General features: G+C 44.6%; 2 protein-coding genes across 6 annotated transcripts; both read left to right on the forward strand.

The window, feature by feature from the left end:
- The first annotated feature begins 273 nt into the window (after positions 1–273).
- On the forward strand, positions 274–7273 carry LOC100882455 (5'-3' exonuclease PLD3). 5 transcript variants are annotated; one of them, XM_012296131.2, is made up of 12 exons: positions 274–429; positions 2423–2554; positions 2761–3003; positions 3100–3281; positions 3378–3729; positions 3794–3928; positions 3989–4180; positions 4253–4381; positions 4644–4783; positions 4897–5062; positions 5172–5313; positions 5428–7273. In XM_012296131.2, the coding sequence occupies exons 2-12, from the start codon at positions 2438–2440 to the stop codon at positions 5622–5624; spliced, it is 1995 nt and encodes a 664-aa protein (XP_012151521.2). In that variant the 5' UTR covers positions 274–429; positions 2423–2437; the 3' UTR covers positions 5625–7273. The 5 variants fall into 5 exon arrangements, 4 of the variants coding, with proteins under 4 accessions (XP_012151521.2, XP_012151520.2, XP_012151522.2 ...); XM_012296130.2 differs by lacking the exon at positions 274–429 and adding an exon at positions 436–2018; XM_012296132.2 differs by lacking the exon at positions 274–429 and adding an exon at positions 436–763.
- A 1214-nt stretch (positions 7274–8487) lies between these two features.
- On the forward strand, positions 8488–13051 carry LOC100876260 (fatty acyl-CoA reductase wat-like). The gene is made up of 9 exons (XM_076535772.1): positions 8488–8795; positions 10354–10705; positions 10989–11237; positions 11300–11445; positions 11514–11623; positions 11714–11906; positions 11966–12226; positions 12362–12619; positions 12681–13051. The coding sequence occupies exons 2-9, from the start codon at positions 10415–10417 to the stop codon at positions 12793–12795; spliced, it is 1623 nt and encodes a 540-aa protein (XP_076391887.1). The 5' UTR covers positions 8488–8795; positions 10354–10414; the 3' UTR covers positions 12796–13051.
- The last annotated feature ends 54 nt before the right edge of the window (positions 13052–13105 follow it).

The raw sequence follows: 13105 nt of genomic DNA on the forward strand, positions 1-13105 counted from the left end.
CGTTTCTGTGCCTTTCACTCGAGTTTGTTTTTTAATCTTTCGAATACGTTCAAATCTTTGCAACATTTATATATTCGAGAGCGATATTAACGATGGTTGAACTAACACGAAGTAGCTTCGGGTGCATCTTGTCTTAACAAAAAGTACGAGAGAAACGACTACGAACAGAGATTAAGATATTATATTTCGCGACGAAATATTCGCGCGTTTAGCGAATCTGAGTAAACACTGTACGAATCCATTAACGAACTAGTATTAATTCGAAAAGAAACTAGGAAATAGGAACTTTGACAAAAGTGTTACCAACGTTCGAGCAAAACCCGCGAAAGTGGACAATTCGATTCGGCCGTGTTCGGCCTTTCTCGATTCTATCCGGTTCGGTACGACGCGTCCTAAATGGAGCTGACGCCTGACAGAGGGCTATGAAAGGTATAGTATGATATTAGGAAAAGGAAGGTACTTCGTACGCGAGGAAATAAAAGAGAAAAATAAGATACGATCGAACGTACCGTAGTGATTTAACATTTTATAGACTCGATTCGACTTTTGAAAGCGTTTTCCTTCTCCGTTCGAATAGTTTGTTACTTTTTTTGCTCGAGAAAACGTGTCGCCATTGTACTTTCTACAGTGACCGTATACTTTCTTCGTTCTTTGTTTATGCATCGTAAAGTGCATGGAAGTACACGCTGCTATTTCTTTGCTCGTCACGTGATCTCCCGTTAATCGTGCACCTGAATTATATCGCGTTGAAAACGAGACGACGGTAATTCATTTTCAGCGGACAAAGTTTCATTCTAACCATCATTCGACGTGCGTTTCGAACGTTCCATGTTTAGACGACGTACTCGTGTCGTGCATGACACTTCCGCGCATGCGTTTATTTATGCTATCGTAAATCGTAGATACATATTTATCGAGATATATTCGATGAATCGTAATTACTCGCGACAATGATTAAGAGATATCAATACGGTGACGATACTTGCACTTTGTTCGTAATAAATTTTAAACAGAAGCGTCTTGTTTATTTAATCAAGACTCGATTCGATTCGAGACAGTTCGTGACAGTTCGAGATAATTCAAATTCTAAATTCATATTGCAAAACGCGTGCATAAGTACATATATTGGTTTTGTAACGTATCTTTATTTTTCCTTAACTTGATGTTATGATTATGTGTTTCGCAATTCGCTAATAGTTATCCTGATAAATCATTTCTCGCCGCATAAATGTTTATCCCTTAACGAGGAAATTTTCGCTTCGAGCAATCTTTCGAATAGCGACGAAAAAACGAGACGAAGAAGTAAAGCTGTTACGGGTTTTGTTTCGTATTGCCATTAAAAGAGCATTAATCTTTGATCATAAATGAGAATATTAAGCAAATTTGTGAATTTCAAATATCCTATAATGGCATCTTCGATCCTGGTCGACCTTGATAGTAGACGTTTAAAAAGTTGATGTATATATCTTCGTTGTCAACCGGTCGATCGCCAATATTTGAGAGACAAGAATTATCATTCAATCGTTCAAACTATGAATAACGTTATTGTATATGTGTACGCATGTGCGTCCCATACAACCTCGTCCTTTTTTCACCTTCCATTCCTCTTTCCTCGTTCCTTCTTCTTCACTGGATTCTTCTTTTTTACGGCAGTAAAACAAAAAATCGGTTCTTTCCGTTCATTTCATTACGTCAAACCAAGCGGTAAAAAGAATTACGACTAATCGCGGCAAAATGATCGCGGGAAAGAAAGGAAGCAGGAAAAGCGTTTTAAAAGTTAAGGTGTATGTAGGTCACGGAAAGTTGTTGAGCGCAGGTCCGTCGTGAAACAAACGCGACTTTTCGATCGTTGCCGTTGCCTCGCAAAATACGTCGATAGGTAGGTTTGGTAGGTTGGTAGATTGGCAGGTTGGTAGGTTGGCAAGCAGGTAGATAGGTCCAGGTACGTAGGCCGACGGACACGACGCATAGAGAACGTCACGCGTATACAAATGTCGTCGAACATTTTCTTCGTTACGGTACGTTTTTGATAATCTTCTTTATCGATGTTTCTGTCTGACTTTGCGTTCTTCGTGCTCTTTGTCGATTAAACCGCAATTCTCGTATCTGTCTTTGTTACCGTTTTTTTAACCGATCTTCGAATCGACGCAACGTCTGAAATTATACGCTGACAATCACGTTGCACCGATAACTTTTTGCACGCACGAAGTTATTCGGTCAACGATTCGTTTGCGTCGAATCGATTCTTGTTTAAAAACCGTTCGAAAAGGTGGTCGCGACAAATTGCGATCAACGATCAACAAAATTACTGCGGCATCGCCGTTTCGTAGGTTACGAAATTGCCGTATCCCTATCTGTGACATATTAATATACTCGTATATACGTGTAAGGCAGCTTTTACAGGGATGTATTGAAATTTTAGTAAGATCACGTCGAAATGTCTTTTTTCACTTGGAGAGGGAGCGCTCGATCGGAAAGTGGCGAACAGGGTGGACGAAATTTACAAGACGGTCTTTTTCAAATAGCCTCGCAAGCTTGTCATATCTTGGTACAAGTAAGTTGTTTAAAATTATCGCGCGTTCGAACTCTCTCTTCGTTATCGTTTCCCAACCGCGGTCTTCCCGCCCGGCTGGGTCAAAGCCTTCTTCGAAATAATCCTTTGTGTCTTGATTAATTTGCAATCGAAATCGACGACGAAATACGGAAGGGAGAGAAGACAATGATCGCGGGTTCGTTAATTAATCGTGCGATATTTGAAAGGTGAACAACACGCACAACGTTTCTTACGGCGGAAGCAACAACGTAAGAAACATCGCATATTCCAAATGTTCCACCAAAGACGGAGACTCGATAGGTCTCGCGACTTCTTCCGCGAACAAAGGAACGAGCTCCTCGGTGAAATCGTACACGAAATACGCGAAGGAGCGAGGCAAAGATCCGAACGTGGTCGTTTTACTGCCGCATCGTAAGAACAGAAGCACTCTGACCAAGCAGAGATTATCCGTACGTATCGATATCGACGCGTGCAATTTGTGTGTTCCATCGCGTACCGCATTATTCGTGTTATCTCTTGAAACGCGATCATTTCGCTGGTTGCAGACGGTTTCTGAGAACGCACGATTAGAGTTGAATCCGTCGAGTTGCGGCCACGGTGGCGGTGGCAGTGCCATTAGCGGAGGAGTGAGCGGTAACAGTAACGTCGCGGACGATGATTTTGAACTGTGGGATCAATCTGGCTTTATGCTGAGAAACGACGCGGACGATCCATTGACGAGTGGCAAGTTAGTGTTCGATCATCGATGATCAATCGCGATGACTTCGTTTCAGAAGATGAAAAGTTTCGATCAATCTGATCGGTGCGTTTGTCGCGAAAACAGATGGGGAGGCGCGCAAGGATGGTGCAGACCGAGTTGCATTCCGATCACGGTCATACTGGTTCTGATAGTGTTGGTCGTTCTACTACCGCTGTTGGATCATGCCGCGGACAAGTACGCGTCGGAAAACGCCAGTTTCGACTTCGATTCGAGCTGCATGAACGGATGCAACTTGTCTCTGGTGGAAAGTCTACCGATCGGTATGAATTACAGCAACGGCACCGTATTTACCGTCGGAAACACTTACGACACGTGGCTCAAATTGATCTCGTTGGCGCGAGAGAAAATAGAAATAGCGTCGTTCTATTGGACTCTGAGAAGAGAAGACGTGTACCCGGACGATAGCGCGAAACAGGTAATCGAAGATCGATCGGAATTTGTCAAAGAATGGGTGTTTACGTTTGTTGCCGCGTTTGCAGGGCGAAGAGGTCTTCCGTTCGCTTCTTCGAGCCGGTAGAGATCGGAACATTCAACTGAGCATAGCGGTGAACGTTCCCTCGCAAATCAATCCGAACGTCGACATTGAACTGTTGGCAAAAAAGGCCAACGCCAAGGTAACGAAGATCGTCGGAGATTCTTAAAACGCTAAACATGTAAATAAACCATGATCGTAGGTTAAAAGTTTGAACTTCGCGGCGTTACTCGGAGCGGGAGTGCTTCACACCAAGTTATGGATCGTCGACAGAACGCACGTGTACGTCGGGTCAGCGAACATGGATTGGCGATCGCTCACGCAAGTCAAAGAACTCGGGTTAGTCGTTTTCAATTGCAGTTGTTTGGCTAACGATTACGCCAAGATTTTCGACGTAAGTCCGACGTTCCGTAATCGTCGCAGATTAGGAATATCGATCCGATTCACGTCGTTCGTAACGTTGCAGGTATACTGGATGGTAAGCGAAGAGGGTAAAATACCGGCGGTATGGCCGGACTCGTTTACCACCAAGATCAATCTAAAGAATCCGATGAAATTCACGTTCATGGATAACAAGTACAAAACTTTTATCGCGGTAAGTGATTAGACTCGCGTGCTTTGTCTCGCGTCGAACCGATAACCGCGAGCTGGCACGTACAGTCAAGAACAAATCTGGTTTCCTTGTGGAAAATACAAGGAAGAAGAGATCTCCGACTTGTTCATTTTTTGGAAGTTTTCGAAACTTGAGTTAAAAATTTGAGAATGTAGGAATTAAAAAATGTGCAAGTTTGTATTATTATTGGGAGGAAAGGTACACCTGAATATACGAATTTTAAGTGTCTGCTCACCTGTTTCAGAGTTCGCCTCCGCCGTTTTCGTCGAAAGGTAGAACCAACGATATCGACGCTATACTTTATTGCATCGAAAAGGCAGAGAAATTTATTTACATCGCGGTGATGGACTATTTCCCGCTAACCGTGTACACCGCTAAAATCAGGTACGTGCTGATCAAAAGAGATGGAAGAAAAAAATAGCAAGACACCGTTGCACGTTATTTTCGTTGCTCTTTAATCTTCATCTTCGAGTCACCGTTATCGTTGCATGATTCAGGTACTGGCCAATAATAGACGACGCTCTCAGAACCGCAGCCATTGAACGCAAAGTTCGAGTGCGATTGTTGATCTCCTCGTGGAAGCATTCTAGGAAGTCGGAGATTTCGTTCTTGAAATCGCTGGTGGAGCTGACGGACAGTTACCCGGGCGTGAAGATCGAAGTGGTCGGTGATGGTCCGCGTTTCACGACTCATATTTTCGTTCGATATGCGACCTGCTACTCGAATTCGTACACCGTAAGCGCGTCACGTTTTCATCGATCGTTTTTTTCAGAGAAGATTCGTCGTTCCAACGAATCCGGAGTTGGATAAGATACCGTTTGCCAGGGTGAATCACAACAAGTATATGGTAACCGAGACAACCGCGTACGTAGGGACGAGCAACTGGTCCGGCGATTATTTCATAAATACCGCAGGCAATTACCGTCTTTTATATTTTATTCACTTCGTTTCCCGTTTCGTTCTCTGCGATGGATATACGAGGCACTTTATTTTGATGATCTAATCAAAAATTGAACACGTTCGTTTAGGTGTGGGTACGGTGTTCGAAAGCATCGGTGATCAAACGTCGGAGAACTTGAGGCAGCAACTGGAAAATATATTTCATCGTGACTGGAACTCCGAATACTCTTATGGTTTAAACGGGAGTCTACCGCTGCTAGACCGGCCTACGAATAGCATCGAACAAGATTATTATCTAAGATCGTCCCGCTATGTATTAGCGTGACGATTTCGACTTCGTTCAACGATGATGTCCAGCGAAAAAAAACTGATACGTAATCATTTCTGCCTGATCAACGCTGGACGTAGCTCTTAAATGTCAAGTCCGTAGTCATTGGTAAACTCCCGGAGTCCTTTTTTTTCTCGTCTTCTACGAAACGCTCGGCAAACATCGACTTCGAACTGACATTTTATTTGTTCCGCCTGTGGTACGTACGCCGACGTACAAACACGCGTATTTCTTCCATCTTCCTTTAGTAACTTCTTCCCTCTTGTTTCTTTGAAATCTTCCTTTCTCTCTCCCGCTCACTCTCTTCCTCTCTCTTTTTCCTCTCCCTTCTTCTCGCGCCTTCTTTGCGTACACACGCGTGCGAGTATCTTCCCGATCCACCTGTTTACCTATGGTTCTCACACTCACGTACGAGCAAACAGGTCCGTGCCTACATATACGCGTGAACACGTTCCTACGCGCGTAGAACAAACTTTCGCGTGTATATTAATACATACATGTACTTCCTAACTATGTTGGAGACTCTGAAGCTGTAAGAATGATCTTACATAACGAACGTCTCTGTGCCTTGCTTAAAGTGCCCTTGCAAACGTTTTCTACGAAGGATCAGTTCCACGCGAAAGCTGATCGTTTTTGTACTTGAAAAGTTCGTGAAGCGTAAGTGTAATTTCTAATCCTTTAGGGACGGGTCTGAGTCACGACAGCGATGATTAATCATTTCACGAGTACAAATCAGACCTGTATAATTATTTTTAATTATAGGAAAATAATGGACGCTAAATAATTATTCGCACACGAGAAAATGTTTGGACAACTATCGTAATTTGTTTTCGTTAACATATCCGCCCTTAAACGATTTAGAAGTTTTACATCCTATACATGGAATATTTGATACAATATTTGAAAGCCGTATTTTCAGTTGACACTACTTATTAAGGTCATGATCCATGTCATGAAGAATTACAACATGCATTTTGTACTTTTTAATCAGCATCGATTCTAATACCAGTAATACAAACGGACGACACATTTTGTCATAGAAAATATTGCCTCTAGCGCACAATGAACAAATAGAATACGGTGCTCGCGTGTTCGTACGCGTAAACATGCTGCTTCGGACATGACTATTCGTTCGACGAAGAGAACTCGGTAACCATAAAAGACAGCAGCGTTTACTCGCAGCTATGTTCAAATTAACGTATCGAACACTTAGCAACGTATACACATTACGACGATCGCGTTAATTCGTTTGCCTATTGCAAAGTAAGATTCGCTATAAGTATACGTTAGGATTCGAATGACCTAATGTCTAAACGAATCCCAACAACCCTTCTTTTCTTCCTCGCTCCGATAACTTTTTGGTCGCGCGATTTGCCAACTTTTGTTTTCTCGTTCGCGTCCTTTGCATAAAAATTTGCCTTCACGTTTCGTCTACGCATTTCGCTCGTATGCTTTCGCCTTGTTGAGTACACTTTTGTACCGAAGAAAGTAGGATGTACGCGCATTACGTATATAATTACGTACAACGTACATGTTGTGTACAGCAGACAGACGTAGGTACATTCGATTAATATACGATTCAATGTATACAGTAAATGTACCACGCAGAATAAAATAAAACATTGATAATTGCCATCCTTGTACAATTATCGTATCACTCGCATCCAGAAAACGTAATTGCTACGTGCAACTTGGAAGCTATTAGAACAGTATATCATTTACTCCTTTTTTTTACGTCCCGCTCTTTACGTCAACGTCTCTATCGTGTCAACAATGTAGAAGGATTTTTCTATTTGACGTCAAGGAACTATTCGATCGAAAGTCAACAAGTCGAAACGACTTATCTCCGTGCGCGTTACTTTTTTATGCTCTGCTAATTTCCTTTCGACGAATCGATTCATTAGTTTCCACTGCAAGAAAATTGAAGGTAAAAAACGACCGAAGAATAAATGAAGTGCAAGGTCTGCAAAAGCGTCGATATACGCGGGAATTATCCTCGATAAAATATTGTCGAAAATGAAGAAATCGGTCCAATGATTTGATTCGATGATCCATCAGATGGGTCGATCGAACGACAAAGAAAATGTACGGTGGAAGAAACCGAGAAGAGTGGCGTACGGTTGACGGAAGAATTCGAAGAATCGACCGTGTGGCCTCGTGCGGTTGCAGTGTCAATCGTTTCGGTCAACGTTGGCAGAATATTGGCTGGCCGCGACGGTCGTGTATGTTTAAATTCCGAAGGAACGATTTTTGCGATACCCGCAAAAATGAATCGTGCTCAAACGTTGATAAACGGCACTCGTGACGAGATATCTAGTTACGACCTGTGTTCTTCCGTCCGATTCGAAACGTATCGCGTAACCACGTGCAAAGCAAACGCGCGCGAAACTCGTATCGAACGCTACCTTGAAACGTTTTCGACGTTTCGCGTACCTCTCTCTTGCTCTTTACTCTAATCCTTTTTCACTCTTCCTCTTTTGTTCTTGCTTCTTTACCTGCCGTCAACCCCGATGCACACGTAACGATTGCATGCCTCGTCTTCTTCAGCTCGGTCCTAGCCTCTTCGTAATCAAACTTTCATACCGATCCTTCGAGTTCCGACAAATTTCGCGACCCACGAGACTAGAATTAAACGAGTAATTATAAATATCCTAAATAAGAAAAGGACGTCGGCGATGACAACGTCAACGTCAATGACGATGGCGATTACGACAATAGAGGCGAAGGAACGTTACGAAAAATATGAGGTGGTTGACTGGGGGTCGAGAGCGATCGGACAACCAAGGAAGGAGAAGGAGAGTCAAAAGGTGACGGGAAGGGGCAAGAGAAGAAGTAGAGTAGAAGGAGAAGAAAAGAAAAAGCAAGAGCAACGACGGCACGAGTGACAATTCCGAGGTGTATCGCTTGCAAAAGAGCCGAGGTGGCATAACAGGAGGATCGGTAGATTCGCGCGAGGAGAAAGTTTCCAGGTTGTACCTAGCGATCGTTCCTTCTTCCGCTCGTTTAAACGTCGCCTCGCTTCGTTCCCTGAATCGGTCGTCGTACGTGTGTCCGACCGTTCGGCGATAGCCGTGTCATCGTTAGCGTAATCCGTTCAACGGTTTCAAGTGGTACAGGTGACCAATTCAAGGATTCACCACCGATTCATCGATTCATCGTGAGCGCAAGGTCAGTCAACGAAACCACGAATCTTTCAAAGTCGATCGGTACAAGTTCAATGATTCTTCGAACAATCGCGATATCGAGAACGGTGCTGGGAAAAGGATAGGGGTGTACGATCGAGAATGATCCTCGAAGTGGAAGGTTCCACGTTTGAACGAACGACAACAGACATGCGACGCGTGGTATCAGCAGCCTTGTTTTCCTTCAAGGACGCACCGTGTCAATTTCGATCGATCGATCTATTTCCTCGTAATCGTTTGTAAGAGTGGGACGAGAATAATTCGGATTTCGTGTGGTTCGCGAGTTCAATTGCGACTACGGAAATTGTGATCGAAAGGATGTAGCACGACGGTGCTTGCGACTTTCTTCGTCGAACATTCGTCGACAGCGTTCGCGTTAAAATTCGTGTCGAGCGCGACGGAGAATCGCTTGGATAGAGTTCTTTTGTTCGTGTTGTATTCGTCGAACGACCAGTGGACAAAGCGTTTCGTCGGCAACGCGTTAAACGCGACTACTTGGAAAGCTGTACGTGGACGTAGAGTCGAAGCGCGTAGCGGTTCATGCTCGGACATTCTTCGCGTCGAATTAGAATATTTAACGGAAGATATCGTTGCCCACAAAAGCGTGTCTCTCCCAGCATCCGTACCGTTACTTCGCTCGGACTACGGCGTATTCAACTTTCCCCGTTATCGCTTTCATAGTTTTCTCTTTTCGTTTCCATTTCGGTGAACGATCGCATCGATGCGCGGAAACGGTACTTAATCTTTACGCGTCGCGTGACGGGCACGACATACTGCGACTAAACGCGACGCTGTTATAATCGCGAATGGCGATCAAGATTCGTTCGCAAAAAAATAGCTAAAAACCATGCGTTGGCCAGGAACGCAGAATCGGTAAGGAGGAGGTAATGACGTCGTTGCAACCTTTGCTCCAGGACATGATAACTCAAGGAGCAATCGGTTCCAATGTTCTCGGTCAGAACACGTTGGTTGGCCAGCTAATGGAGCAGAGAGGGTACAAATGAGGGGATAGAGAGGAAAGACGAGCTCTGTTAACCAGCGACCGAGATCGACGGATCGGGAGAAAACGCGCTTTCGCGTCGGAGTATCGTGCGTCGGATCGTCGAGACGCATCGATACTTTTTCTTATAATTTCGAACTCGTTTAGCGGCTTCTGACGCTTCTTTGCTCGCGTTCTTGCGAGAAAATGACGCACCTGTGGTTTCACTGTCGCAACGCAACGCGGAGAAAAAGAGTAATAATAATCTCGAGCGTTTCACTCGGTCCGTCTTTATAAAGAGAGCAACCGTCTGTCGGATCGTTAGTACGTACTAACTAATCTGTCGGTTCGTCTATCGATTCGGAACACGGTAAACACGACCACCAAGTTCACGATCAACTTTCACTCCATGACGGTACGCGGTTTCTCTTCGGTGAACCATCCCGAGAACACGAACATAGCGCGGTTTGTCGTGGCGCGACGTGGTGCAAACAAATAGCGGTTTTTCAATCGTTTTCGCGCGATTAAGCGATACGGAGCGATATCGTTTTATTCTCTGCTTCAGCTGTTAAACGTTGTCTCGGAAACGACGCGCGGAAAACTGCGAACGACGAACGATCGACACGATGGTGGAAGTTTTGTCGGAACCGCGTGGCCAAAGCCAAGAGACGACGGTATTGGAGAACGGTTACGATCGAAATTACGAAGCGATTATGGAACAACCTAAGCTTAGCCCGATTCAGACCTTTTACGATGGACAAGGCATCTTTGTGACCGGCGGTACGGGTTTTATGGGCAAGTTGCTGGTAGAGAAGCTTCTTCGAGAATGTCCTGGAATCTCTTTCATCTACCTGTTGATACGTCCGAAGAAAGGAAAGGACATGCATCAGCGCGTCGAGGAAATATTCGATGATCCGGTAAAATTTTCCTGTTCTCTTTCTTTTTCTTTTCCTGCCGCTCCGGGTCCTCGGCGAACAAATTTTCCTCACCGTTCGATCGAACAGTTCGACGAACGGGCTACCAGCTGACAGTCTCGCGTTCTAGCTTTCCCTCGACCTATCGACCAGTAATTCCGATTTCAACACTCTAAACTTCTCTGCTTTCTCTCCTTTCTTTTCTATTTGCCTTGCTACTTCACTCTTTCTGGTTCTTCGTCGAAGTTGCCTTCGAACACGACGATGACGATTTCTATTTATTTAGCTGTTCGACAAACTGAGAGAGAAGCATCCGAAGTTCAGGCATCAAATCATCGCTGTTGCGGGAGACTGCACCGAGCCGGGCCTCGGATTATCCGAAGTGGACAGATCGACGATCACGCAACGAGTCTCGATCGTTTTTCACGTGGCGGCGACGGTCAGGTTCGACGAAAAAATGAAGCTGGCCGTGCCGATCAACGTCCGCAGCCCGAAAGACATAATACATCTCTGCAAGGAAATGCCGAACTTGAAGGTGAGTACATTCGAATCCACGTGCTCTGTTGCGCTTGGACTGACCAAACACCCTTTCCTCAGTCGTTCGTGCACGTGTCAACCGCGTACGCCAATTGTCCTCGCGATTTCATCGAGGAGAAGGTGTACGACCCTCCTATGGAAGCGGACAAGTTGATAACTCTGGTGGATTGTATGGACGAAAAATTAGTGGACGAAATTACTCCACGGTGAGCGAACGTTTCAGCGGGCCAATCCTCTTTACTGTTCCCCGCCATTCATTCGAATTTTTCCACAGACTGTTGGGCTCTTGGCCAAACACCTACACCTTCACTAAAGCGCTAGCCGAAAGTGTCATCGCGAAGGAGGCTGGTGATCTACCCGTTGGAATATTTCGCCCCGCGATCGGTAAGCGACCTTCACGAAAATTTAACATATCAAAGCCAAGTACTCAATTCCCAACTCAAGTACACCGATTAAAGCAAACGATACTTTCAGTGATATCGACGTATCGAGAACCGACACGAGGCTGGATCGATAACATGTACGGACCGACCGGTGTCGCGGCTGGCGCGGGTACTGGAGTTTTACGATCGATTCATTGCGACGGATCGATACAGGCCAATGTAGTACCCGGCGATTTAACGATAAACGCTTTGATCGCTTGCGCCTGGGACGTAGCGAACAGGAAGTAAGAGAAGAAAAATTACTCCTTCGAGCGTTTTTCTACATCTTTGCACTCTTCTATAGGTCTATGATTACCACGGAAGAGAAAACGAAGAATATACCTGTTTACCATTACGTCTCGAAAGATAATCCCGTAACGTACGAGCAGCTGAAATCTTTATCCGAGAAGTACGGACTCCAATTCCCCACCGAGAAGGCTATCTGGTATTACAGCTTCCGAAACAACAAACACAGGATGGTGCACTTATTTTACGTTTACTTTTTGCATCTGCTACCGGCGCTCTTGATCGACTCCGTTACGGTCTGCTTAGGAAAACAACCAAGGTAACTTTCCGGTCAACCTCATTTGTTATTGTCATCGTCAACCTGTTTGCCGATTCGTTCATTCACATGAATCTTAAGATTCCATCGGCTCTTTTTCTTCGTATCCGAATAACGTAGTTTTTCCTCTTTCCGAAGAATGCTGAAAATCTACAGGAAGATACACAAGTTCATGGACGTGCTCAATTACTTCGCCACCAAAGAATGGAAGTTTTCGAACGAGAACTTTAAAGCGCTGCTTGGTAAAATGACCTCCGAAGATTACGAGCGATTTTTCTGCGATATCACCAAATTAAATTGGGAGATCTACTTCCAAACGTACGTGAAAGGCATTCGTATTTATCTGATAAAGGACCCTCTGGATAGCCTTCCGCAAGCGCGAATTAAATGGCAAAGGTAAGCGTCGTATCGAACATCGAAACCGTTCGCGTTTCTTTATCAATACTTTGTTTCGCAGATTATATTGGATTCATCAAGCGTTGAAGTTGATCGTCGCTTACGGTTTCCTGCGGATATGTTGGCTAATCCTGCTTCAACCCGTGTTTCGAGGTTATTTAGAGAAGTTCACGTAGCCAATGGTGTTCGTCGTCGTCGCAGAAACGTTGCATCGCGTCACAAACGCGTTAGACCGTTGTTAGCCCCGACGAATCGAGCGTCGCTCGTCTTGTCCCTCGGTGCTGGTATTCTTCATCGAAAGCACGGTTAGCTTTCCATCTCGATCCTCTGAACAGCTCGAAGGAACGAAAACGAAAGAAAAAAAACAGACGAGTCTACCGATTATCGTTTGCCGCTGTTCCTTTTATTTCCGTTTACGTGTTTTTTTTTTTTTTTTACAAAAAAAAAAACTTTTTGTATGCTCCCTTTCATTTCTCTCTCTTGTTG

This window comes from Megachile rotundata, chromosome 9, assembly GCF_050947335.1.
Source record: "Megachile rotundata isolate GNS110a chromosome 9, iyMegRotu1, whole genome shotgun sequence".
NCBI lineage: Eukaryota > Metazoa > Arthropoda > Insecta > Hymenoptera > Megachilidae > Megachile > Megachile rotundata.